This window comes from Onychostruthus taczanowskii, unplaced genomic scaffold, assembly GCF_017590055.1.
Source record: "Onychostruthus taczanowskii isolate IOZ18803 unplaced genomic scaffold, ASM1759005v1 scaffold22, whole genome shotgun sequence".
Classification (NCBI taxonomy): Eukaryota; Metazoa; Chordata; class Aves; order Passeriformes; family Passeridae; genus Onychostruthus; species Onychostruthus taczanowskii.
Genome location: NW_024499462.1, coordinates 27,885 through 55,061, shown reverse-complemented (window position 1 = coordinate 55,061; position 27,177 = coordinate 27,885). Strand labels below are relative to the sequence as shown.

At 53.0% G+C, this 27,177-nt stretch overlaps 1 protein-coding gene across 2 annotated transcripts in view; it reads left to right on the top strand.

Annotated features, from left to right (window-relative positions):
- ADAMTS14 (ADAM metallopeptidase with thrombospondin type 1 motif 14) overlaps window positions 1-25,361 on the top strand; it is a 28,532-nt gene extending 3,171 nt beyond the window's left edge. The window contains exons 3-22 of one of the 2 annotated variants that reach the window (XM_041404953.1): window positions 4,436-4,592; window positions 5,260-5,456; window positions 12,464-12,547; window positions 14,364-14,511; window positions 17,277-17,382; window positions 17,475-17,618; window positions 18,190-18,322; window positions 18,445-18,558; window positions 18,718-18,866; window positions 19,495-19,670; window positions 20,507-20,640; window positions 20,900-21,023; window positions 21,133-21,213; window positions 21,364-21,527; window positions 21,963-22,128; window positions 22,797-22,929; window positions 23,065-23,272; window positions 23,825-23,951; window positions 24,363-24,473; window positions 24,991-25,361. In XM_041404953.1, the coding sequence (XP_041260887.1) occupies window positions 4,436-4,592; window positions 5,260-5,456; window positions 12,464-12,547; window positions 14,364-14,511; window positions 17,277-17,382; window positions 17,475-17,618; window positions 18,190-18,322; window positions 18,445-18,558; window positions 18,718-18,866; window positions 19,495-19,670; window positions 20,507-20,640; window positions 20,900-21,023; window positions 21,133-21,213; window positions 21,364-21,527; window positions 21,963-22,128; window positions 22,797-22,929; window positions 23,065-23,272; window positions 23,825-23,951; window positions 24,363-24,473; window positions 24,991-25,319 (2,985 nt within the window). In that variant the 3' untranslated portion in view covers window positions 25,320-25,361. Of the gene's footprint in view, window positions 1-4,435; window positions 4,593-5,259; window positions 5,457-12,463; window positions 12,548-14,363; window positions 14,521-17,276; window positions 17,383-17,474; window positions 17,619-18,189; window positions 18,323-18,444; window positions 18,559-18,717; window positions 18,867-19,494; window positions 19,671-20,506; window positions 20,641-20,899; window positions 21,024-21,132; window positions 21,214-21,363; window positions 21,528-21,962; window positions 22,129-22,796; window positions 22,930-23,064; window positions 23,273-23,824; window positions 23,952-24,362; window positions 24,474-24,990 lie in introns of both variants that reach the window. The other variant, XM_041404952.1, reaches the window with a different exon arrangement.
- Window positions 25,362-27,177: the final 1,816 nt, after the last annotated feature.

The window sequence follows — 27,177 nt, the reverse complement described above, 5'->3', positions numbered from 1 at the left end:
AAAAGAGCTTGATTCAGGAAACTGAGCAAGAAAAGGAACCGAATCCTGGTTCTAGGTGTGGATGGGATGGGAGGATGGTGTTGATGACCTGAGAAGCAGCAGAACATCTGGGAGGGATGTATGTAGGCAGGAATATTGCTGATGGGCTGGAGGAAACTCTTCCGTAAGAAAGAACCCTGGGATTTCTGTGGACTTTTACTGGAAGTTGCCCACGAGCTTCGGAAGGGGATTGTGGCTTCTGCATCCCGGTATAGCGCGCGTGGGAGGCGCGGGGCCGCGCTTGGCCGCCGGTTCCTGGCCAGAGGAAGCGCTCCGGGATGCCGCGGATGAGGGCTGTGTACACAAAGAGATTAGGCCGTGTATAAACGGAGACCGAGATTATAAATACCAGGGGGGGGAAGTGCAGGAGAGGAGAGGAAGAAAAAACCCCAAAACCCCAACCCAGCTCTTGAAAAAGACAGTCCACCCAAAGTGTTTCCTAAATCCATATTTAGCCATATTTAGCCGGTCCTTTTGCCAGATGCCAAAGCCGTGGCACCTTCCGCGGCCGTCATTTGCTGCGGGCAACCACGCGTGAGAGTCTGGCCTTTCATATTTTGCGAGGGTGTCTCGTACCAGGGTGGGAAGGTGCTGTGGCCCATAACGTAATTTCAAAGCTGATCTAAGCCACCAAATTCCTGGCTGGTAAAGTAGCGTTAGGCAGAAATCTCCGCCGGCGGACACGTTTCGCTGCAGTGGAGGCATCCCAGATTTTTCCCCGCTGGCTTCAGCAGCGTGCGGTTGACCTTGCTTCCGTCCTGCTTTGCTGGTTTGCAGGGATGGGTGAAGGATTATCACCCACAGACACCATATTTGTGTGCCTGGCTTTGCCCTGGGGTGATTTGCCGTAGTGCTGCAAACTGTAGAGCCAGCGTTTTCCATCCCCCTGGCGCTGGCTTGCCTCAGATGGGTGGCAGCAGATAAGCAGAACACAAAAGCTCTTAGAAGCAGTAATTAATAGGGAGTGGAGGGAGAAACAGCCCCTCAAAATGATGCCCCACTGAAAAAAAGCATGGCTTGGTCTTCCAGGGTTTTCCTTGCAGTTCCTGAGCTGTAGGGTTAATTTTGGGGAGGAAAAGGGTGTGAGATGTCCCTTTGGTCACATAGATCCCACAGGCCTCAGCGGGTGTGGGTGTTATATGGATATGAGGGGTTTTCTCCCAGGTGATAATCCCAAATTCTGGCAGTGAGATGCAAACCAGGCCCTGTTTGGGCTGAAAACCAAATTAATTAATTAGTGCTGAGTGTGTCTTCATGTCCTCACTCCACCAGGAGCTACATTTGAACTCAGGTCACCTGACAAAGCCTGGTCTGTAGCCTCCCCAAAAACCTCTCACCTCAGCACAAAGAGCAGGGAAAAGGAATCAAGGAAGGCAAAGTGTTGTGTTTGATGGGCTGCAAAGCCTGTGCTGCAGAGAGGCATGAAATAGGGATGGAGCACCTCTGGACCATGCCTGATGCCCTCTGGATGGAAGGGGAGTGCTGTTACCCGTGGTGTCTGTGTTCACACTGCCTGCTTTTCTAGGACTTTTTGTCCAAATTATGTGTGAATCTTAGAGGAAAAATACGTATTCTGCACGCAGCTGGATTTCCCCCTGCTGTTAGCTTCCCTGGTCGAGTGCAGCAGCTTTATTAATTTTTCCACATCTCAGCTGGGTAAAGTGTCAGAATTTCCTGTATTCCTGTGGGAGCTGGAGCTTTTTACCCAGCAGTGGAGGAGTTTCTTACTCAGTGTCCTGGGGGGTCCCCCTTAGTGAGCCAGGAGTTCATCTCTCCCTTAGCCTGGGGAGGCACAGGAGAGCTGGAGAAGACACTTCACACTCTGTGTGAGCTGCCAGGAGTGATTTTGGTGTATGTTTTCCCTCTTTCCAGTGGAATTGTCTTTAAAGGGCCATTTTCTAGTTGCGGGAGTACCTTCACTGAGAGCTGCAGACAGCATCTCATGTTAGGAAAAGCAGTGGTAATAGTCCCGCTAATTGATTTAATTCGATTTGGTATTATTAAACCAAATTAAAATCAAGGGTAGGAAGCATATAGCTAATTGATCACTGAGGATGGGATTGAGCTCCTGGAAAAAACCCAAGAAAAGCTGAGTGGAACTTTTTGGGTGGCATCTGACCTTTTCTGCTGCCTCTCTGCTCTTACAACCCTCCCAAAATGCTGAAATACAACCTGAGCTGCTCCTCTTTGTGAGCAGGCAGTTAGTGTGTGCAATGGTGTTTTTTGGGTTGTTTTGGTTTTTAAATTTATTTTTGTGAATGCCAGGATGACCGCCGCAGCTTCTGTTTCATTTCTTGGGCTGCTCTGATCAGGTGGACACAAAAATCCCTGCGTTATCCCCTTTGCCGTCGGTCATCCCCGGAGTCGGCGGAGCGTTGCATCCCGCCTTCGGGAGAAGGTCTGGGCTGCTTTATTCCTTGAGCCAGATATAATTAGTCACGAGCTGTAGAGCAGCTCAAACCCAAGTGGGCTGTGGCTTGGGACCAGGCTCTTTCACGTTTTAATCCAGCCTTGCCCCGGCGTGGCAGCACGGCTTTCCTCCGGCCGCCTGACTCAGCTAGTCCCGGCTTTGGCCCTAAACCCATAAACCGGCTTTGGGGTGCCTGGTCCCGAATGAAATGCCCAGTGGCAGGGCTGGGAGGGGGTAGTGGTGTCCCAGAAGAGCACCTCCTGGGGCAGGGGCTGCTTCTGCTTCTTCTCTTGTTGTATAAGAAAGAGCAATGTTTTGGAACTGGAAATTAGGAGAATTTCTTCATGGAAGAGGTTGTCAGGCCCTGGCACAGGCTTGTGTTCCCCATTCCCTGGAGGGATTGAAAAAATGTATAAATGTAGCATTTGGGGATGTGGTTTAGTGGTGGCCTTGGCAGTGCTGGGTCAATGGTTGGACTCAATGATCCTGGAGAGCTTTTCCAACCTAAAGGATTCCGTGATTCTGTGCCCTGCCCCATCATCACGGCCTCGCCCAGCCATCACTGAACCTGACTGGTGGTTTAACAGCCTGGCTTGTTCCCTGCCCCCTCACCACCACCCTGCCTGGTGCCCCTGGTTAAACCTGGCTGTGTTCTTCATCTCCTTGTCTGAGGGTGGGGGCACAATCCCTGGCTGCCCTGGTTTGACCTGGATGTCTCCTGTGGGAAGAACCCGAGATACGTGTGTCAGGCAAGGACTTGGATTCCTCAGGAAGGAGGTAAAACAAAAACAGCCAAAACCCCGCTTTACAGCAGTTAATGAAACCCAAGCGGAGCAGGAAATTTGGTGGAATCCGACAGAGCCAGGTTGGCCATTGCCTGATGAATCCCAAGGGACGTGAACACAAAGGGGTCCCAAAGAGCCAGGCAAGCTTGGAAGAGCCCCAGCCTCTGTCCAGAATACATCTCTGTATATATTTTGCTTTTATTTTATTTTATTTGATGAGGGCCATTCCAACACCCCAAGACCCTTACGAGGACTCCAGTAGGTCCACCCTGCTGAAGGCTTTGCTCCAAGAACAGATCCAAATGTTCTGCTGGTGCTTCCCAGGCAGCTCCTCAGCAGCGGGCAGCGCCGGAGGAAGGAACGCACGCATGCGCCATGGAGGGAGCTGGGAAAAATGCCGAGCTGGGGGGGGCTGCCCGTGGGAGAGAAGCCAAATCCTGGTGATCCTTTTCCTTGCCCGAGGTCTGAGCCGGCCGGCGCTGCGGGGTGTGAGCGCTCAGGCTGATGTAAGGGGGATTTGATGGGAGCTTGGTGTTAATTAGGAGCAGGTCGGTAGCCAGGACAACATTTCCAGTGATGTTTGCCCTGTCATTCATCTTCCCTGTGTTTGGGAGGTGGAGTTGTAATGCTTTCCAGCTTCTTCTCCAGCGGGATTCCCCTGTGTTAATTCCCAAGAACTTCATGGGGCAGAGAGAATGGTTTCTCTTTCTTTCTTCTGGTTGCAGCTCATTGTGTCAGTGAAATGGCAGATATCCTAAAGGCACTGCAGGAATGGAATGGGGAGGGTTCAGGGAGACTCAGGAGTGCCTTGGGAGCCCCTTCAGCCTTGTATCCCTGAGTTCAGGGTCTAGCACAAGTCATGGATGAGACAGAATAGAGTTTTGTAGCCATATAAAGACATAAATTGAGTTGCAGCCAGGTTGGATGGTGTTATTTTTTTTCCTTTTGTTGCTTGGTTTTTCCTTACTTTTTTCTTTCCCATCTACAAGAGAAATTAAGGGTTGTCATAGATTAACATGGTATTAGAACCATCCTGGTGTCATGGAGTAGGATCAAAACAATATTATTTGGGATGCCTTTCCCCTTTGTGTGTCTCTGCATCAATCTTTAACGAGCATACTGAGTGTGTATGCCCCCCTACACTTATATAAAACCACACTGTTTGTTTCTCCCCTTTTCCTTGTTTCTTTGTGGAGTCCAGGCTGGCCTGATTCGGACAGACAGCAATGAGTTTTTCATCGAGCCCCTGGAGAGGGGCCAGCAGGACACAGAGGAGCACGGGAGGGCCCACGTGGTCTATCGGCGCTCGGCCATCCGGCAGGATGGCGCCGAGCCGCGCCACGACCTCCATCCCGAAGGTAGGCCCTGCTGGAATCCAGTCTTTCCCAGCAATTGGTAGTAAATGTTTCACCTGAGGAGAGGATTTCTCCTTCCACGAGCCCTTGTGTGTCTCACCCTGTGACTTTAGGCTCAGTTTAATTGCTAAAGTCAAGAAGGAAAACAAATGCTGGGCTGGAGGTGCTGCAGCCTAGCTTTGAGCACCTGTGTTGTGAGAGTGTTGAGGTACTGGAAGGTGTTGTCCAGAGAAGCTGTGGCTGCCCCTGTATCCCTGGAAGTGCCCAAGGTGAGGCTGGATGGGGCTTGGAGCAGCCTGGGATAGAGGAAGTTGTCTCCTTGGCAGGGGCTGGAACAGGATGAGCTCTAAGGTCCCTTCCAACCCAAACCATTCTGTGATGATTCTATGAAATGTGGCCTCGATTTGACTTTTTAACAGATCATAGAATCATTTAGTATGGAAAAAACCTTTAGGGTTCTCGAGTCCAATCATTAATATGTCTTTTAGTGCTGGTCTTCACAATTCAGAGCCATTTCCCTGCCATAGGGCGAGCTGGACCAGCAACCAGCCAGAGCTCAGTATCCCGTTAGAGTTAACTCTCTTATCTGTTCTCCCTACTGAATCTCTGCTCCTGTGGAGCGTCACCGTGGTGTCAGATCACCTCAAAGGCTCTTTCTTTTCCTGCCCAGTGCCTGGCCTGCAGGTGGGTGAGCTCCCAAATTCCCTGGAGCTGATGGCGGAGCGGCTGGGGGACGCGGAGCGCAAGCGGCGCCACGCCAGGAAGGATGACTACAACATCGAGGTGCTGCTGGCCGTGGATGACTCCGTGGTGCGCTTCCATGGCAAGGAGCACGTCCAGAACTATGTCCTAACCCTCATGAACATAGTAAGGCTGGGCTCTGGGGGATGTGGATCCCACCCTTCCCTGGGTTTAGTGCTCTTCTGATGCTGCAGATCTGTTTTCCTGGGAAAAGGAATGGGTTTGGGAGGGGGAGCAGTGCTGCAGGAAGGGCTGTGCCTTCACACCGCCCGCTCTGGTGTTTAACAGCTGTGGGAGCTGGAGGGATGGAAAGCAGAGCCCTTCCATGTTCATCTCCATCACCTTCCCCTTGCCAGTGGCAGGGCCTGGCATGTTGGTCACCTCTCACCTGAGTCCAAAAGTTTCTCCTGGGTGAGAACGTTTCCTCCTCATCACTGAATTCTCAGCAAATGCTAGAAAAGAGAATGGTCGTGGCTTACTTAGTTAGAAATTACAATATCTGTAATTTGTTTTGCAGCGCTGATGTTCATGATTCATTCTGAATACTATTTGTTGGTAGAGGAAATATTTTTATAGGTTTTCAGGAGCTTTTTGGAAACCTGTGCACCTGGATAACCATTCAGGATATGTTTGAAAAGGAGTTTAGAGCAGCTTTACAGTTCCTGCACCCTTCCTCACTCCGAGGCGTGGGGCAGCCTGTGCTGGTTCCTTGCACCCCTTTTCATTCCTTTCTAAGATAAAAACATTCATATTCCCCGAGTCCTGAGAGACGTGGAAGGATCAATATTTATTCATCCAGGCATCTTGAGGGAGGTTTGCTCCTCCAGCACCTGAATGTCTGCACATAAGGTCTATGCTGAAGGATCTCTTTCTCTCTCCCAGTTTTGTTTTGTTTTGTTTTCCATGCTTTATTCTCACCTCTATTTATTTACTTTTCATTAAGTGTTCTTTGACATAGTGGTGGAAAATGTTCAAAAGGCTCAACCAGCTCTGGAATGGCCAAGTTATAAAGATGCTTTTGGGTGCTTGGTTGTTGGGTTTGGACATTATTTCTGCCACATGGCTGGCAATGAAGGGGAAATTATCGACATGGATGGGGCGGGGGGAGGATTTGTGGGATTGGAGGGTGATGAGGTGAAGGAGGAGTGAAGTGGCTGGTCCTGAATAGGGAAAATGTTGAAGAAGCAAACTCCTTCATCACAATGTTTTATTCTCTGGCACGTTATCCCGATGCTCTCAGCATCACTAAAATTCACTTTCCGAGCATTTCTCCCCTTGGCTATAAAATCCTCCTGCCCGGGGGAAGCCACAGGGTTCCCGGCTCAGCCCTCCGGCTCTTCCCACGTTACGGGGGTCGGAGATGATGTCATTTTTCCTTTCCGATCCCGGGGCGGGGGGGAAGGGGGGATCGGGATGGCCAGTTTGAGCGCCCGGGGATTGTCAGCTCTAATCAAAAGGTCGGTTTTCAGGCGCATTTCATGGTTCCTACCCCGCGGGCAGGACTTTTCAGGGAGTGAATGCAGGGGATGCTGCGCTGGGAGAAGGGAGGACCCGCTGCCTATTGAATTAAAGGCGGCGCTGGAGACTTTAATGAGCGGGGGGAAAGCCCCAGGATAATACAGGCAACAAATACTTCCCCCCAGGTATTATTTCCTTCTATATATTCTCTCCCCCCTACCCCCTTCCTCTTCTTTCTTTCTGGCTTTTAGTGCGTTTTCTTTCCAGCTTTGCCGTGACCTCCATCCGCCTCCTCTTCCCTTGGCGCCGCCTCGTTTCCTTACCGGCTCAGATTGCCTTAAAACACCCGATTCAGCAGAAAAAAAGGAGAGTCCTGCTTTCTGGCCTGGGTGGCAGAGGGAGGGAGGGAGGGAGGGAGGAGGGTGCCGGGGGGCTGGCGGGGAGGAGCCTGCTGGGACCACACAGCTGAACATTAATCCCATTAGTTGGAGGCAAAGGGAAGAAGGATAAGAGGCTTGGCCAGCCCTCTAACGAGGAAAGGACTTAACGAGCTGGGCTGGAGTACATCAGGGAGCCAGCTGGGAAAGTTTTCCTGTCTAGGAGCTCTCCTATCAAGATATATCCCAAGGAAAGGGGGCAACAAGGTTGGAAGCAGTGATAAACTCTCCCGGCTTTTCCTGAGGTCTCCACGGAGTGCCGAGGGAGCAGTGGGACACGCATCCCTTCCCAGCGCTGCTGTAGGTAGGGTCCCGGGGCTCTTCCCAAGACACAAAACCCTTTATTAGGAACTCTGTGTCGGCTGGAGCTTGGTGATAAATGATTTGTCACGGAGGAGGTTGTTTTTTGAAAAGAAACAAACCCTGCAGCCCTTCTTTCAGTGCCAGAAATGTGGATGCTTTTCAGTGAAGGGCGCTGTGTCCATCCCGGGGAGCTGACATGAGGATGACTGCTCCTTTTGTGCACCTAAGAGCTTCCCTGCAGGCAGGCTGCCTTCCCTGCTAGCTCCCAGCCTGCATTCCCAGCCTGCACTTTCCTTTTTGGCTCAGATGCTGCCCAGGAATTTGGGGTCGGGTTGGAGTGAGTGGGAAGGCACAACTCGCCTTCTGCCATCCGCTGCTGAGCGTGTCTCTGCTCCAAGCTGGATGTTGCTGTGTCCACCTCATCAAAACATCTTGGGATGAATGTTCAGTGATGTGGTGGCTCTGGAAAGCCATTCCCCTCTCTTGCTTGCTGTCTGTGGCAGGGGTTGTGGTGTTGCAGAAGGAAAATTGGGATCCCCCAGCCATGGTGGCTGCTGAGATCAAGGGCTGGGAACCAGGAGGGGATCCAGCAACTTGGAAAAGGAAGAGGAGAGGAAATATTCAGTGCTTGGCTCTGCTTTCCAGTCTCTTGCCTTCAGGGAGGTGGGCTTCTTGCCTTTCTCTGCCAGACTTCCCACTGCTCATCCCTGATCCCTTCAGGTCTGGGGGCGGCTCCACTTGGAGGGGAGAAGCCAAGCTGTGGCTGTGTCAACCTGGCCCTGGCCTCAGCTGGCTTTTGTCTGATATTGCCCATGATTTGGTTAAGGATGCAAAGGTTCTTGGTGTTTTCCCATTGTTTTGGGTTACTAGGGAAACCCCATGAGTCAGAGCCCTCTCCAGGCTGGGACTTGCCTGGCTCCAGCTGAAATTATTGTTCCCAAGGGCAGAACAACAAAGAGTGCTACTGAGACCCCACAGAAGAGAAGGTTTGGGAATAAAAATTAAACCTTCAGCTTTAATTTTAACCTGTGTATGTTCTTTTCTTAGGTGAGGCGTTTATGAGCCACTTCCTTGCTAGCTGATAATGACAAAAATACCTCTGATGTCTCTCGTGTGTCCATGCACTTTTCCCCTGCCCTCTGTATAGGTTTACATGTTTGTTGCTATTTTTCTGGGACAACATGCTTCGTTCTGTAGAGAGCTCTGATCACATCTGGTCTTGCCCTGCAGAACAATTCTGCCCTTCCTCTGTTCCTCCCCACAGATAACGTGGGTCAGCCCTCACAGAGGTGACATTATGCAAGCCCAAAAATGTGGCAAGGGGGATTTTCCCCTCCCTTCCTAACCCCCCAGCCCCAGCAGAGAGGCTCAGGGTGAATCCAGCAGCATAAAAACCGAGCAAGGGAATAAAAGAAAGGAGTTTAAAGATGACTTGGCTGTTCCGAGTAAGCGATCCCGGCGTTTTGAAATGTCAGCTATTCTGCTGCTTTGGCAAATTCTTCTCGTGTCTCTCCCTTTGTTTTCCTTCCCTGAAGAACAGCGAGGTCTAGACCTCGTTGCCAGTGCGGTTTTGCTGTCGGGATCTCGCGTCTGGGGCTGCAGACTCGGGGCTGGCCAGGGGTTTGCAGGGATTTAGGGAGGCAGCCAGCCCTGCTCTCTCAGGCTGTAATGTTCCTTCCACTGTAAAGCAATGCCAGTGCCTCCTTGGTGTTGCAGGGTTTGGGGGGAGTCCTGTGGGGTGGTTGTTCCTGCTGCTTTGCCCTTAGCTCACAGCGAGCCTGAAGGGCTGGGCTGTTTGTAGGTGGGAAAATTCCATTTTAAATGAAAGAGGAGAGCATTTCTTGCCAGGTGACGGTGGAAAACAAGCTGAGCATGGATGAGGGGGGTAAGAAGATCTTTATCCCATGGCTTCAGGGATGTGGGTTATAAAAACTGGTGTTTTTTTATTGGAGCCTTTGCTGAACAGCTGTTTTTGGGGGAAGGGGTTTCTCTGAAGACACTGACTTGCTTAATGGCATCTGCAGAGGGCAGGGATAGTTGTGCCAAGTCTGGAAACTGCTCTCCAGGTGAATTTCCATTTCCAAGGTGATGCTTGGCCCCTCCAGCTCCATCCCCACTTCTTGCACAGGCACTGGAGCACTTGGGGGAAGCTGGCCCTGCTGATGTTCCCCCCCTGCCCCAAAATTTGGGGCCTGCAGGGTCTCAGCCCTTGCAGCAGCCAGCACCAAGCCCTTTTGATATGATTTCCCCCCCCCCCCCCCGCCCCTTATCAATTATTTATATCTGGCTGTGAAGGGAAGTCTGTAGCCTTGGGCAGTCTGGTTCCACATCTGCTTTCTGAATTAACCCCAAAGGTCACTGCTGAGCTGGTATCTGTTGGGTGAGATCCCTGCCTAAACCTTGGACTAAACAGGGGCTGGGCTTTAGGTTACCTCTTCATTTCAGAGGCTGAAATGGAGTCCCAGGGAGGGCTGAAACGGAGTACCAGGTCCCTGTGAGCTGGAGGAGAGTGGGATTTAGCGCTGCTTTGTAAGGAAGATTTATGGAATTAAATCCCATCTTGGAATAATACAGCAGGATCTAGTGAGCATCCTGCCAAAATATCCTGTGCAGCTGGGAAGGGAGAGGTCTATGCTGCTGCACGTGATGCTCCCAGTCACAGCAAGGTCAGGTCGTGGCTGGTGGAGAGGTCCCTAAGGCAGGAACGTGGCTCATCCTGATGGATTGGGGGTGCCTCAGGAGCAGGCAGCAAGCAGCAGAGTGCTGGTAGATGACCATAGAATCCTAAAATCTTGGAATAGTTTGGAAGGGAGATGAAAGCTCATTCCATTCCTACCCCCTGCCATGAGCAGGGACACCTTCCACCATCCCAGATTGGTCCAAGCCAAATCAAACCTCACCTTGAACACTTCCAGGGATGGGGCAGCCACAGCTTCTCTGGGCAGCAGCCTCTGCCAGGGTCTCATTTCCCTCAGTTCCTTCCCAATATCCCATCTGACCCTGCCCTCTCTCACTTTGGAGCTCCAGCTCCTGACAGCTGCTGGGGGTGAAGGAAAATGGGTGAAGATTTGGGAAAGCGAAGGAAATGGTTGTGTTTCCTGTCCTGTTCCCCACACCACCCCCCAGCTCCAGCTCTGCCTCTCTTCAAGCATGGCTTTAATTTCTCCCTCTCTCCCTGCTTTCCCACTATTACCAATATTTTTGTAAGGGATCAAACTTAGGCTGTGGGATGCAAAAGCCTCCTACATGCTAAAGCCCAGCCTGACATCCCTGGGGAGCTGCAGCTCCTGGCTGGGCTGGATCCCCCATACCTCAGTGGGTCTGGAGGCCTGAGTAATGTTTGCAGCTGCGTGCCCTTCTACCCTTCTGTGCACATCCCCAAAAAAATAGGATTGGGATCAGAAAAAATCCATCATATTCTCATTGTTCTTACAAAAGGGGGAGGGTGAAGGAGCATTCCACCCACAGAAAGTAGGGATGAGCTGTGGGTGGGTTGACCAGAGTTATCTTTCCACACTGATGGATAAAATACCCCGCGGCTCTTGCATCTTCTGCATCCAAAGGGATGCATTAATGGGGATGGACTGGCAGTTTATTGATTAATTTTAATTTTTTGTAATCGATTTTGCTGCGTTCAAGGCTCAGGATCTGCATTATCTCTCTGCATGGCTCGGAGGCACCCCATGCAGAGAGATAATGCAGAGTATTGGTTGTCGTGGGGGAAAGGTTAACACTGGATTTTTGGGTTTAAAAATGGCCTGAGTGGGTATTTCAAATGGAATCCCAGGCTGGAAAATGGGGGGCTTTTAAAACACTGGGAAGTGGCTGACATGGACTTGGACAGCAGTGAAAGGGTAGTTGTCACCTAACCCTTGATGTAAAATTGAAAAAACCCCAATGGTGTGGAGGAAAAAATAGAAAAGATCCATAAATCTGACTTTATAACCTTCATCTAGTCTGGAAGGCTCTGATAGAGCTGAGGGAAATTAGTCCCCCCTTGGGCAAACCTGAGAAAGTATATTTTAATTAAAACATGAATTCTTGTCAATACTAAAAATTGTCTTAATTTCGTCTCCTCGACTTCTGCAGTGAACCCCCACTTGTGGAACTGTTCATTTGAGAGGCTTTTTGGGAAAAAGAAAGCCCCGTTCTCAAAAATGGGGATGTTTTTCTTCCTTGGGCTATGTTTTCCCACGTGCTTTGCAGGAGGTGCAGGGTCTGACGTGGGTTTGTGGTTGCTCACTCCCTGCCTCTCTCCATGTCACTGGGCTCAGCTCTCAGGGACGTTTCCCATCTGGGTGTCCTACTCCCTTGGTAGCATTTGGGAGTAGAACTTGTTTATTCATCCTGGAAACGCAGAAGGAAGAGTTTGTAGCTGGTTATTTCCTTTGCAAGGTCATTTTGAATAGCTGAGGATGGTACAAATCTCATTGACTCATGAGCCCTCCCTGTTCTCTTCATTGTGTTGCCTTCTCCTGGGATTTCTGGAGCCATAGGTCAGGTTTGACTCAGCTGAGGAAAGCCCTGGCTTTGGGGAGGGGCAAAGGATTGTATCAAAAAGCCATTTTTTCCTTTGGGTGCTGGAGCATTTCCATCCCTCTGAGAGATTCATATTCCAAAGAGGCAATGCCTCATTGAGAAATGAGGTGGACGAAACGCAGCCCTTGATGGAAATGGGTGATGTCATTGACCATCTGAGCCATTCCTGAGGAAATTCTGGCTTATTCCAGCTTGGCTTTTTGGCTTTGTGCTTGTTACACGTGGGAAAATGGGAAAAAAACCCCTTCCCACAGTGGCAGGAGGGGAATGACATCTTTGCACCTGGTCTTGGGAAGCCTGGAAGGGTGTGGAACGTGGGAGCGTGGAAGACAGGAGGGGCTTGAGAGCTGGGATGGCCTTAACTTCTTCCCTGTTGGGTTTCCCTCCCTTCCTCAGGTGGATGAAATTTATCACGACGAGTCGCTGGGCGTGCACATCAACATCGTGCTGGTCAGGATGATCATGGTGGGATACCGCCAGGTAAATCCAGCAGGAGATGCCCTCATGTTTATGTAGCCCTCGGGTAAGCCCAGCCTTGGGAAAACGTGGCAGCTGTCGGAGCCCAAATGACAACTGTGCTGAGCAGGGCTGAACCTGAACCTTCCTTAGCCTGGATTTTGGGGCTGAGGGCCTGGATAGCCCCTGGCCTGTGAGGCCCTCAGGGAGGTGGTGGGTGATCTGCTGTTACGTGCTTGCTCTGGGATGTGGGGAAAACCACGCAGGCTTCCTCAGAGCTCTGTGGATGGTGGGGTAGAGGTGGCTTCCCACACTGAGAGGAGCTGCACGTCAGGGAGGAGGAGCTGAGCTCGGGATCTCCTTGACTGTCTCTCTGGCTGTCCTGTAGCTCTCTGAGCATGGCTAGGAAAAGCATGGGAAGGTTTCCTGAGGAGTTTTCCTGTGGTTTCTCAGGCTGCACTTATTTTTTAAGGCTTGTTTGAGCACAGCAGCCAGATTTTTCTTCAAAACAATGATTTTCTGTACGTTTTTTGGGGCAAGCCCCTTGTCCCACAGGAATTGTTCTAGCAAGGGTGTTAATGACTCAACACAATGATGTCTCCATGTGTGATCTGCAAATAAGGCTGGTTGGAAAAAAACTTCCTTATAATAGAAACATGCTTGGCTTGCAGAAACCCAACACATCCTGGAGATCCAGGGATGGTTCTGAGGAGCAGGGATAAGGATGGAGGCTGACTTGTTTTTGGAGGCTTCCATGGGACCAGGAACATTATTTCTAGTTGAGAAAGCCAACAATCCAACTAGCTTTGTCCCAGTCACGTTTGTGCTCTGGGCTGGAGGTTGATCTGAGGAGGGGAAGGGATTTGGAGCTGTGGTGATACAGTGGGGTGGGAGCTGCCAGGCTCTGTTAGGGATGATTTATCCTCACCAAAGCCAGCTCTGGAGGCAGCTGGTTTGTCCAGCTGTGTCACTTCTCAGGTTCAGGGGACGATGTAGAAAATAAGGAGCAGATACTTGAATCCAGGAGAGATCTCAGCTCACTGTTTGGATCTGGCGCTTCCCGAGCGAGTCCTCCTGCAGCTTTGTCTTAGTTTGGAAAGACAGGTGTCTGCTAAGGAAAGCAGGAGCCTCCCCTGAAATGGAAAAATGTAAATCCCCCCACTCCAAATTGTTATAAATTTGAAATTAAGGGGCTCTGAGGCAAAAATATGGGAGCAGGAAATAACAGTTCTTTAATAGGGAAGAAAATAAAAAGATAAAATAAGCAATGCAGTAAACTAAAACAACACTGACAGAGTCAGAACACAACCTGACACCCTGTTGGTCAGGGTGTTGGTAGCAATCCAATTGGAATTGTGGCTGCAGTCCTCCTGGAGTGTCAGGTGTGGTTCTGCTGGAGCAGGGATCCTATAGAAGGGTGTAGCCTTCCTCTGAAGATCCAGTGGAAGAGGCAGCTGTTCCTCTGGGAAAGTCCAGTGGAGAAGCTGTGCTGGTGTTCCAGAAACTCCAGATTATATCCAGGCAGGAATGCTTGGCTCCTCCCTCTGGGCTCACATCTCCCAGTGGATGCTGTAGTTCTTATCAGCCATGCAGTGACATTCCATAGCCTGTTATCAGCTGATGTTCCCCTGGAGGGAAGAGTGGGTGTGGAAGAGGTCAGGAAAGCTGCCCAGTGAACAGAAGACAGCTGCCATACAGATGGCAAATAGAATACAATCTGCTTGGCAATCCAGGACAAGCTTATCATCTCCCGCTTGGGATGATGCCTCCTTGGCTTCCAGAGGAAGGGCAGCCCCTGCTCCTGCTGTCCCCAGCAGCGGATTTTCCCCTCTTCCCGCAGTCGGTGAGCCTGATCGAGCGGGGCAACCCGTCGCGGAGCCTGGAGCAGGTGTGCCGCTGGGCGCACTCGCAGCAGCGCTCCGACCCGCAGCACGCCGAGCACCACGACCACGCCGTCTTCCTCACCAGGCAAGATTTTGGGCCCGCAGGTATGCAAGGTACTGTATTTGTCTCGATCAGGTATGTGCAGTTTGCCGGGGGGTGAGAGGATTTACTTGCAAGCACAGTCTGTTTCTTGGCCAGCGAGGTCCAGAAAAAGGTTATGAAAATTGGTATTTTTTTATTTCTTCGCGTGATAGGAAAGAGAGAGACAGAGAATTAATCCAGAGCATCGACTTGAATGGATAAAATATCTTTATTTATTTATTCTCTTGCTCTTTGATTTCATTTATCTGTCCTCCCCTTGGACCAAAATGCCTTAAAAATACAAATATAAGATAAAAAAAGATGAAATACCACAGGAAGCCCCATGGAGTCAATCAATCAATCACCTTATTCTGTCCTCTGGAGGACCTTTAAAACCTGTTTTTACATGGATTTATTTCTTGGGCATTGGAGCATTCAATAAACCCTGGGCCAAAGAGGAAGTTCTACTGCAGGAATCTCTCACCCTCTTGGTGCAGAGATTGTGCTGGTGTGGTCTGAGAAGAGGCTTTGCTAATAAAAATTTTTAGGAAAATCTTCTGATGTTTCATGGCTCCACTAGGAAAACAGGTGCTTTGGTGTTACCAGGAGAGGTGGCTTTTCCCAGTTCTGAGCCTGCTGCTTCCAAATTCCCATCTCCTCTTTTCCACGCTGGTGGCCAGGTCTGGATTTCCGTCAGGAGGCTCCATCTGATGCCGTGGATGGGGTGGGTATTGTCACTCTGATCTGTAGCACAGGTCCTCCTGGTGTGCACAGGAGGAAGGAAAGGTGGAGAAGGAAACCTCTCCTAACTCCCTGAAAAGGATCCCCCTCATCAGGAGATGAACCTCAGGAGAAGCAGACCTTAGATTGTGACCTGCCCTGGTCCCTTTGTCCAGAGTCACACACAGGGTGAAATACCAGCTTTTGTTTCATTTTTCTAGATCTTTCCTGGCAAAGTGACTGTGTCCAAAGGCATTGGAGAGAGGACCTTTTTTGGCAGAAGGGGGAGACTCCCTAGGCTGCCCCTTGGTGGGAGGAGTTGAGATTGATGGAGTAGCCCTGCTCTAGGGCTGCTCCTTCCAGCAGCTCCTTCCCCTTTTCCCTGTGGATCTGGCTCTCTGCTTGTCACACATCTCCAGGACTTTCTGCAGAATACCCATGTCCTTGCCTGGCTGTGCTGCATGGCACAAGGAGCTCCTCATCCACTGGGAATTTCCTTCTGATTGGGCTGCTGGAATAGTAACACTGTGCTTGCTCTTGCCTCTTTTCCCCAAAACGAAGTCCTTGTGGACCCCCAACATCCTTTTAAGCTCGGGGGTGTGCGGAATGAAGGACCAGAGTGTGGCACCAAATTATCCCCAATATGTCTTTTGACGAGAAAAGCAGTGGACAGATGGGTTGTAAATTATTAATGGCTGCTGTAGAGGTCATGTCCCTCTGCAGTGGGTGACACAGAGGGGTTTTTCTGGCTGGGCTGAAGGATGCTTGTGCTCAGAACTAAATATTTTCCAGGTAGTTGCTTCTCATCGTCATTCTCCTGTGGAGAACCTTTTATACTCCTTCCAATTCTTACTGGAGTCTTCCTTACAAAAACCTGCCTTTGTGAGCATCCACCTTTTCATACTCCTTTGTCCCATCTCCCATCCACAGCTTCTTTGGTTGGGAATTTATCCAATTTTCATCCTAGACAAAATAAATTTGCCTTCCCCTTGTAGAGAAAGCTTCCCACAACTTTATTCTTTCTTGTGGAAAGTTTCATGGGGGTAAAAAAAATCTTTTCAAATTATTTGTCCAGGGCTTGATTTATTACTCTGTGGTTAAACCCCTTTGTGGGAGTGACTTGGTGTGGATCAAGTATCCCACAAGGATGGGGGGCTCTGTGGACCCTGTGGTTTGGCCAGGCTGGGTGTAGGGATGTGCACCTCCCTCAGCTCATCAGCACCCCTCTCCTGCTGCTGCCCACTCCTGGCTGACTGAGCTCTCCTCTTCCAGCATCCCAGTCCCCAGGGCATGTTATCCAGCATGGTCCTGCCCTGCTTTTGCCTCTCTGACCTGTAAGTCCTTCCTTCACTAACTCCCTTGATGCCAAAAAGGGTCAGCCTTAAAAAAAAACAACACACGTCAAAAAAAACTTGGGGGGTAAATGCTGGAGCGTGCCAACGAGCTAATTGAATTGGGCAGAAATAAGGTGGAAAAGAAAGGAAAAGTGACCAGAATGGAGGTGATGTGTTGCTGCCTGGGCGGGGGAAGATTCCTCTGCCCACAGCTGCCCCACTGCACTGCACTTGATCGAGGGCTGGGGTCCTGGGGCCGGGCGGGTGCATGTGCGGGTGTGCCCCGTGGGGAGCAGGGCTGTGGTTTTCTCAGGGCTCTGGGGAGAGCCTCGTGCCTTTTCTTCTCTGCTTTTTCCTTCTTTATTTGTTTTTAATGAAGGAGAATGCGGGGCATGCCGTTCCTGGGCTGGGAGGCGATGGCCACCCAGTTGTGGGTGCTGTTTCTGCCCTCCTGCCTGCTCAGGTGTGTTGGCACAAGGGCACAGTGGTGCCAGCAAGCCCCACAGCAACCTCTGCTGGCTTTTGGCACGCACTGGTGAGCCAGTCCATCCAAGTGACCTGGGCAGCCCCTCCTCTTCAGCGCCTTCCCCTCTGTTTTCTCTTCTGTTGCAGTGAAGCCAGCTTATGTACTTGTGGGGTTTTTTTTTTTCTAAATTTTTCATTTTTTCCCCTCCTCTCTCAAAGGTTTTCTCTCTCCTCTCCTCCTCTGTCCTTCCCTCCTGTCTTTGCCCCAGGCTACGCTCCGGTGACGGGGATGTGCCACCCTCTCCGCAGCTGCACCCTCAACCACGAGGACGGCTTCTCCTCGGCCTTCGTCGTGGCCCACGAGACTGGACACGTGTAAGTTGTGGGGGCAGAGCTGCCTGTGGTGGTGCCTCTCCCTCTGCAAAGGTGCTGCTGCAGCTGCGAATCCCTTGGGATCTTCCCACCAGGTTGGGCATGGAGCACGACGGCCAGGGCAACCGCTGCGCCGATGAGACCAGCATGGGGAGCATCATGGCGCCGCTGGTCCAGGCCGCCTTCCACCGCTACCACTGGTCCCGCTGCAGCAAACAGGAGCTCAACCGCTACATCCAGTACGCCCCTTCCAGCTGCGAGGGCATGTTCTCCCTTCAGACCCCCACTGGTGGCTTTTGGTACCCAAAGGTGCTCCCAGGGCTGGAGGGCCTCTGGAGACAGGCTGGAAGAGCTGGGGGTGTTCGGCCTGGAGAACAGGAGGATCCAGGGAGACCTTGGAGACTCCTTCAGTGCCTAATAGGGTTCCAAGAGAGCTGGAGAGGGACTTTGGACAAGGGGGAATGGCTTCCCCCGACAGAGAGTAGGGTTAGATGGGATATTAGGAAAAAGTTATTTCCTGGGAGGGAGGTGAGGCCCTGGCACAGGGTGCCCAGAGGAGCTGTGGCTGCCCCTGGATCCCTGGCAGTGTCCAAGGCCAAGTTGGACACTGGGGCTTGGAGCAGCCTGGGACGGTGGAAGGTGTCCCTGCCCATGGGAGGGGGGTGGAACTCTATGGCCTTGATGGACCATTCCGACCTAAGCCATCCTGGGATTCCATGATAATTCAAATTTCTCAGTAGCTGAATTTGGAGAGTGGCCTGGAGCAGAGGGATGGGGTGATGGAAGGAAATCCTCTGTCTGACTCTGCAGCTCCTACGACTGCCTCCTGGATGACCCCTTTGAGCACCAGTGGCCCACGTTACCTGAGCTGCCGGGAATTAATTATTCCATGGACGAGCAGTGCCGCTTCGACTTTGGCGTGGGCTACAAGACGTGCACGGCGGTGAGTAGGGGCTGTGTGGCCATGCTGTCCCCCCCTCCCCGGGGTCCCCAGCCAGCCTGGCTGCCACCAGCCTGCTGGTACTCGCTGCTGCTGTCCCAGCCCGGCTCCTCTGTGCTCCCCAGTTCCGCACCTTCGACCCCTGCAAGCAGCTGTGGTGCAGCCACCCTGACAACCCCTACTTCTGCAAGACCAAGAAGGGGCCGCCCTTGGATGGCACCGAGTGCTCTCCTGGCAAGGTAGGGGCTGGTCCTGCTTCCTGTGGGAGGGATGTGTCCGAGGGCACGATGAAGAGCACCTTCCTCCCGTGCTGTAGCGTTTCTGTAGTGCTGTGGGTGCAGGAGGGCTCTCCACTGGTGCTGAGCGCTTTGGAACTCATTCTTTCTCCTCCCTTCCAGTGGTGCTTCAAGGGCCACTGCATCTGGAAGACGTCGGAGCAGCCTTACAGCCAGGATGGCAGCTGGAGCTCCTGGTCCAAGTTCGGCTCGTGCTCCAGGACCTGCGGGGGAGGCGTGCGATCCCGCAGCCGGAGCTGCGACAACCCGCCGTACGTCTGGCTTTTGCCTCCCTCCCTTTTCCCAGCAGGAAGTAGCCACGAGCCAGAGGTTCCTGGCTCTTCCCCTTGTTGGCAGGGATGGGGACATCTGTTCCTGCAGGAGCTGTGCTGTAGTATTTGTGAGGTGCCCCGATGAAGGAAGGAATGATGAATCTGACTCCACATTCTCAGAAGGCTAATTTATTATTTTATGATACTATATTATATTAAAGAATACTGTACTAAACGATAGTAAAGAATACAGAAAGGATACTTACAGAAGGCTAAAAAGATAATAATGAAAACTTGTGACTCTCTCCAGAGTCCGACACAGCTTGGCCCTGATTGGCCAAAGAGTGAAAACAACTCACACCAGAAACCAATGAAACAATCACCTGTTGGATAGACAATTCCCAACCACATTCCAAAGCAGCAAAACACAGGAGAAGCATTGAGATAAGAATTGTTTTCCTTTTTCTCTGAGGCTTCTCAGCTTCCCAGTAGAGAAATCCTGGGCGTAGGGATTTTTCCAGAAAATATGGATGCCGCACTGTGCCGTGTGTTCGGGCACTGAGCTGTGCTGGGATGGAACACCATCCCCTCTCCAGTGCTCTCACAAGCCGCTGCGTTTGTTTTCCAGCCCCGCATACGGAGGGCGGCAGTGCCCGGGAGCCACCTACGAGTACCAGGTGTGCAACGCCGAGGAGTGCCCGGGGCCCTACCAGGATTTCCGTGCCCAGCAGTGCTCCAAGCTCAACTCCTACTACACCCACCAGAACAGCAAACATTCCTGGCTTCCCTACGAGCATCATGACGGTGAGTGGTGGCGGGTCCTGGCAAAGGAGCAGCAGCCAGGTTCCTCCAGGGGACTCTGCCCTGGTGGCCATCACCCTGGGGTGGAGGCTGTGCCAGCTGCACAGATGTTGGGCGGTGGGAAGCTCCTGAGCTGGAAACTGTTGTGCAATGAGCCGACATCACGCAGCCAGCTTTTTAAAATCACAGACTCACAGAGTAGTTTGGGTTGGAAGGGACCTTAAAGATGATCTCATTCCAACCCTGCAGCCCTGGGCAGGGACACCTTCCACTAGACCAGGTTATTCACAGTTGGAAGAACACTTCCAGGGATCCAGGGCCAGCCACAGCTTCTCTGGGCAGCCTGTGCCAGGTCCTCCCCACCCTCACAACACACAATTTCTTCCCAATACCCCATCTAACCCTGCCTTGTGACAGTTTGAAGCCATTCCCCCTTGTCCTGTCACGCCTTTCTCCTTGCCCAAAGGCTCTCTCCAGCTTTCTCGGAGCCCCTTCAGGCACTGGAAGGGGCTCTAAGTTCTCCCTGGAGCCTTCTGTTCTCCAGGCTGAACACTCCCAGCCTGTTTCCAGAGCAGAGCTGCCTACTTGCATTGCAGCCTCATGTAGTGTGTCCTGTCCTTTCCTTGATTTCCTGAGTGTACTAGGCAAAAGTGCAGGCTCCTGATCTGCAAGTGGCCTTGGGAGATCAGCCACGTGAATATCCTGGGCTTTGGAATTGTGGCTGTGCTCAGGGGTACCACTGAGATGAGTTTCTGTCTTCACTCACCCTAATGAATTTCCATGACCCCTTTTTCCCCCCACCTCTCTTTTTCTCCCCCTTCCCTTTTCCTTTGCCACAGATGCTCAGAAGTGTGAGCTGATCTGCCAGTCTGAGGGCACGGGAGACGTGGTGTTCATGAACCAGGTTGTTCACGACGGGACCCGCTGCAGCTACCGAGACCCCTACAGCGTCTGCGTCCGGGGCGAGTGCCTGGTGAGGAGCTCTTGTGGGGCCCTCCCTGTCCTTTCCCTGGCCAGGAGAAAGCTCAGCCCCTTGGGGGCATGGGGTTCTGTCCCTGGGGACCAAGCCTGTGTGCAGCAAAGGGGATGGCAGAGTGATGGGCTGGGCTGCAGGGCTGTAACCCCGGGTGGGTTGCAGGGCTGTAATCCCAGGCTGGGCTGCAGGGCTGTAACCCCAGGCTGGGCCTCAGGCATGTAACCCCAGGCTTGTCCTCTCGTTCCCTGGGTGCCAGCACGTCGGCTGTGACAAGGAGGTTGGCTCCCTGAAGCAGGATGACAAGTGTGGGGTCTGCGGGGGGGACAATTCCCACTGCCGGACGGTGAAGGGGACGTTGGCCAAGACCCCCAAGCAGCCAGGTGAGAGAGCTGGGTGGGTTTGGAAGCAGATTCACGAGCTGGATTCATGTGTCCAGTTGGAGGAAACCTGCTCTTTCTCTTCCCTCCATCCTTCTTCTCTCCCTTTCAGGTGTTTTGAAGATGTTTGAGATCCCAGCTGGAGCAAGGCACCTTCAGATAGAAGAGATGGAGCCAGCATCCCACAGCATCGGTGAGCATGCTCTAGTGCACCTCTCCCTTCACCCTTTCTCAACCCTTTTCTCATAATTCCCATCAAAGAGGGTCTTGTTTAGGTCATTCCCATCCTCCAAAGTGAGTGACCAGAGGGAATGGTATTGAAAATATCTCCTTTCTCCTCCAGCTGTTAAGAATCAAGCCACGGGGAACTTCATCCTGAATGCCAAGGGCCAAGAAGCCAAAAGCCAAGTGTTCATTGAGATGGGCTTGGAGTGGGAATACACTGTGGAACAAGGCAAGGAGAGCCTGAAAACCAGCGGTCCCCTGCACGAGGCCATCAGTGTTTTGGTAAGCCTGGCTGGCACGTGCTCTGGGGGGGCTTGGGGACGACTGTCACAGACAGGGGAGGTGGTCTGAGGTGTGATGTGGCAGGTGATGGAAGGATGTGGGTAGAGGAAGAGGGCATGTCACTAAATCCAGGGAATGAGCCAGCCAAAAGCAAGGGGTGACCAGCTGCATGAGAGAACGGCATATGCTGCTCAGGCACTTGCCTTTGAGTTCAGCTGCGTTTTGCTCTGCAGCAATTGCTTATGACTCCAAATCCCATTTTAGTTATGCTGGAATGTGGAGAATTAGAGCTTGGGTTCCCTGGGCATGCTGGGAATGGCAGGTCTGTGCTCCCATCCATCCCTGTGTCCCAGTTTGAGTCATAGGCCACCTTGCCGTGTGGTCCCTTTCCCGTGGCATCATTCTTCCCCCTCTCTGCTCCCTCTCTGCCTGCAGGTCATCCCTCAGGAGGAGGAGGTGAGGAGCAGCCTCATGTACAGGTACATCATCCACGAAGACCTGCTGCCCATGATTGGAAATAACAATGTCCTGCTGGAGGAGATGGATTCCTACGAGTGGGCCCTCAAGAGCTGGTCCCAGTGCTCCAAGGCGTGTGGAGGAGGTAACTTCCTCTTCATAACAGCTTACAGGGTATGGTTGGGGGTGCTTGGATATGGTAGAGGGTGTGTGAGCCCCTTGGGGCATCTCTGACACGGAGAAGTTGTTGCAAAGCAGTTCAAGTGAGCATTTTAGCCGGATTTCTTACAGAAACAGGCCTGCATGATTGTGTGTGTGCACCTTCTTTTGTCTATCCATGGACCTGCTAGGATTTTTGAATTCCTTGGCTATTTTTAACTGGATTTGAGCCAAGAAACAGTAATTTTGAAGATGACCACTACTAAAGTTTGCACAGAAGTAAGCGTGGGGTTTGCTGGTGAAAGCTTCGTTTCCATACGGCCACTGGGATGTGGCCTTCAGGTGGTGGGGAGCACCTTGTGCTCTGGGAATCAGAGCGGCTTGGGTTGGAAGGAGCCTTTAGAGGTCCAAAACCTGGTCCAAACCCCTGCCATGGGCTGGGACATTTTCCACAAGCTGTGTGCACTCCACAGCAGCCTGGGGGACCTGGGGGGTGGGTCCAGCAGCCGCACGAGCATCCTCAGCCAACCTTGGCTCCCACCCGAGTGGTGACATCTCAGAGCACATATCCCAGCAGGGATGCAGGAGAAGGACTTGGGGGGGAACCTGGAGGGACTCCCTACACCCATCCATGTCCGTGCTCTGCCCCCTCAGGCATCCAGTACACCAAGTACGGCTGCCGTCGGAAAAGCGACAACCGGATGGTGCATAGGAACTTCTGTGACAATGGCAAGAAGCCGAAGCCAATCCGGAGGCGCTGTAACCTCCAGGAGTGCTCCCAGCCCATGTAAGTCCTCTCTGTGTGGCCCGAGGCGCTCCCGCTCCTCGTGGGGGCGGTTCGGGGTCGCGTTGGGAGCGTCTCCAGCCGCTTCCCAGCATCGCCTCAAATGCCTTCTCCTTGTCCGTCTTCCCACGCTGGCAGGTGGGTGGCTGAGGAGTGGGGTGCCTGCAGCCGCTCCTGCGGGAAGCTGGGGCTGCAGGCGCGGGCGGTGCAGTGCGTGCAGCGCCTGCAGGACGGCACCAACCGCACCCTGCACAGCAAGTACTGCCCCGGGCAGCGCCCCGAGACGCGCCGGCCCTGCGGCCGCCTGCCCTGCCCCGCACAGTGGAGGACAGGAGCCTGGTCCGAGGTGAGGAAACCCCTGGAAAGGAGGGTACGGGAGGTGGGTGTGGAGGGCAGGTGCTTGTAGGGGTCAGGGAGTAGAATCCTAGACTGGTTTGGTTCAAAGGGAGCTGTAAAGGTCATCTACAGTCCAACAGGGACACTTTCCATTAGGCCAGGCTGCTCAGAGTCCCATCCAGCCTGGCCTTGGTGGAGATAAGGGTACAAGACACAGTGGTGTTTTCACAGAATGCTGGAGTGGTTTGGGTTGGAAGGGACCTTAAAGCCCATCTCATCCCGACCCCTTGCCTTGATCAGGTCACCTTAGACCAGGTTGCTCCAAGCCTGGCTTTCAAAACTTCCGGGAAAAAGGGTACAAGGCAAAATGAGAGAGGGGAGAGCATCCCTGTGCCGAGAGTGTGGGGGTTTGGGAGACAGGGAGGGAAAACCCCCATCAGAAAGCAAAATCCACCTGGGGAACAGTCACCAGCACATCATGGTGGGCTGGGGGGGGGGGGGGGGGGGCTGTCCCCACGCTGTCTCTGACTGACTGTCTGTCTGTCTGTCTGTCTGGGCGCAGTGCTCGGTGACCTGCGGGGAAGGCGTCCAGCAGCGGCAGGTGGTGTGCAAGGGCAGCGACAGCGGTGCACGCTGCGAGGGTGACAAGCCAGAGGCCATCCAGGGCTGCCACGTGGCTGTCTGCCCGGGTGAGAGGAGGATGAGGAGGAGGTGGCACTGGGATGGGGCATGTCCTGGTGGGGATCAACCCCCACGAATATCTCCAGCCTGTTGTGGCTTCAGGGGATGCCAGCAGACAAGGTTGGGTTGAATGTCCCTGATGCAGCTGGCAGTAAAAAAAATAATTTCAGCCAGGCAAAATATTTCCCTTCTCTGCTCTTAGCCCTGGCATTGTCTGGTTTTGGGTTTCTGGCGGTTTGAACTTGTGATGAGCTGGTGGAGATGGGCACCCTCGAGTTTATCGAGTGGCTTAAATGCTGGGTGCTTAGGGGATTTAATTTTTAAGGAGATCCCGTAAAACAAGCCAAACACCCTCCTGAGGTATTTTGAGTGCCCTCAGCCTGCCGTGGCTGCTGGGCATCGTGGTGCTCTCTCTGCAGGGAAGCTCTCTGGCATCACCGCCAGTGCCGATGCCGGCGACCACGGCACCACCAAAGGGCAGCGGGTGCCCCAGGACGGAGCCAAAAACCCCGTGAGCAAGATCTCCTCCAGTGAGTGCTCGTGTAAGGGCGGTGCTTGCCAGGATAACCCTCCCGAGGGCTTGTGCGGCTCCCTGCGGGAAGGGCAGAGGTGGGAGCGCAGCCAGCAGTGCTGCTGGGGAGTTTCACCCTCCGCTGCTGCCTCCATCCGCTCCAAAGCGCGATGCTCCATTGCCATCTTGTGGTCTACGAGCTCCTGCAGCTTCCCTTTGCCTCCCGGTTTTTATGCCCTTTCCTTTTTACCTTGGGATTTTTTTAAGCAGGGAAATGGCTTCTGGTTTTTCCCCCTTGGAGTCCTTCACAGCTGGGGCTCAGTGCATCTTGGTTTGGAGCATCCCTTGCTCTCTGTTTTTTCTCCATGCACACAATCCTTCAGTACTTTGGCTTCATTTTCCAGGTCCCTCTTGCCCGTTTCCTATGTGGATAGGCAGCACCCTGAAACCCTTGTTTCCTTTGGGAATCCCCTTGGAGGGGTGCAGGGCTGGGAGCCTAATGCCACCTTCTTTTGTGCTGCTCTGTCCCTCTCCAGGGGAGCCCTGCCTCGGGGACAAGTCCATCTTCTGCCAGATGGAGGTCCTGGCTCGCTACTGCTCCATCCCTGGATACAACAAGCTCTGCTGTGAATCCTGTGGGAAGAAAGCCTCCTCCTCCTCCACTGGCTCACCCCCTGTCACCAGCATTCCCCTGGGAGCGACCACTCCCAGCCCTGCTCTGGCGCTCCTCCCCTACCCCACTACCCCAGCTCGGGGGGAGCCTGCTGGGGACCCCACTGTGGCACCTGGGTTATCCAGCAGTGGTGCTTTTCCAGGGGAGCTGCCAGCCCCGAGGGAGCCAGGAAGGGGCCAGGGGGCCAGGTAACCTGCTGGAGACCACCTCCCTGTGAGGCTGGGAAAGCCTTTCTCCCTCTTCCCTCCCGTTCTCTCCATCTTTTTCCTCTCTCCCCACTTCCAGTGATGGTTTTTGTGGGTGGCACTGCCAGGTTTGGGAATGACCTGGCTCCACACCCAGAAATTCCTGGGAAAACCACTCATTTTCCATGGTCCTGCTTGCCCTCCTAGCTGTGCCACGGCGCTTTTTGACAGTGCTGTGGGAAAAAAAGGTGGAAAAGAGCAAAAAAAGCTGCGGGTAGACAGGCTGCTTCCTCCCAAGGTGCTAAAAAGATGTGGGAGGGGGATGGCTTTAATGTTGCATTTTCCTTCCCCCTGCTCCAAGCAGCAACACAGGATGTGCTGGGCAGGAGGGTCCTGGCTTGGTGGTTCAGCCCTGGAGCTTGGGGATAGCAATGGGAGGATCCTGGGAATCTGCTGGGGAAAACTGGAGGGAGGTGGTGAGGTGAGGAGAGGGGAAATGTGGGGAAATCCCAGACTGCTGCTTTGGGCTGTCCTTGCTAAGGTAGAGAGTTTGGGAAACATGTTTGGGGAAGGTGGAACGTGACAAGCATAGAGTTCTGGAGGCAGGAGATGGTCCAGGAGATTCCAAAGTGAGCAATAAGAGCCACAGGTCAAAGACCAAAAAGTGATGGCAAAAATGCCTGTCACCTGGGGGTGACTTTTTTCCGGCCAGTGCTGCCCTTGGCCAGTGCCCAGGATCACCAGCCTATCCCTGCACCATGGACCCAGTGCCTCTGAGGCAGCAACAACTTTCAGGGGAAATGGGAGTGACTGGGAAGCCAGGAGTGGATCTTAGGGGCAGTTACAAGGAGAGGAGAGAGACAAGGATTCATCTGCATCTCTCATTGCTTGGGAAGGGGTGGAAAGGGGGTGGTTAGTGCCGTTACAAATGATTGTGCCAAGTACTAAAGGTTTGCACAGCACTTTAGGAGCCTTGGGCTGCCCTCTCCTTGCTGGGTGCTGGGCCAGCTCTGGGCACAGGGTTTGCCTTGACAAGTTTCAGTCCTCAAAAACCTCCCAAAAATGGTGTCCCTGTGGGGGCTTCCATGGTTTTGGTACTTCGGGCATCTCTGGTGCAGTGGCAGGGGAAGGTGGGGGAGAAAGTTTTAGGAACGGGGGAGGTGGAGTCCCAGGAAGGCAAGGCTTGGCAGACAGAGCAGTTTGGCATTGCAGAGTGGGATGTCCTTGGGAGCACGTGCATGGTGTGGGTGCTGGCCCCGAGGCTCCTGCTCCCCTGGTATGCAAGGAGTAGGATGTGGCATCCCTAGGGACAGTGTTTGAGCTCTGCAGGTAGCCAGGGCTTGTGGTGAGGTGGCCAGGGTGATATTCCCAGTCTGGCATGGCTTGTGACAGGGCTGAGGTGCTTGCTGTGACTGAAATGGATGGAGACCCCTCTGCATTCTGGATGTTTTAAGCGTTGGACTCTGCACTGCTCCCCCAGAGCTTCCCCACACCCTCCTGCTGCCGAGTCACAGCTGGGTGAGCATTTTTCCCACTCCTCTTAAAGCACCTGGGGCTGGAGGTCCTCGGCCCCCTGGGTGCTGCCCTTTGGCCTTAGGTGGGCATCCCAAAACATGGAGCAAAGCCCCCCATCTGTCTGAGCCACACAGCTGGCACACCTCGCGGGAGTGGGCACATGGAGGGTGCCTGTGGAGTGCCCAGACCCAGGACAGGCAGGTATTGGCACCCACAGGGGATCCTGTGGGGATACCAGCGTGGGGTTCATCCCTGCAGCCCTGCCGTGCCCCTTGCCAGCCCCTCCGCGGGCGTGCCAGCATTTATTTATTGTGCCAAAGAGAACGCTTTGTTTGCTCTCCAAGGAGCAT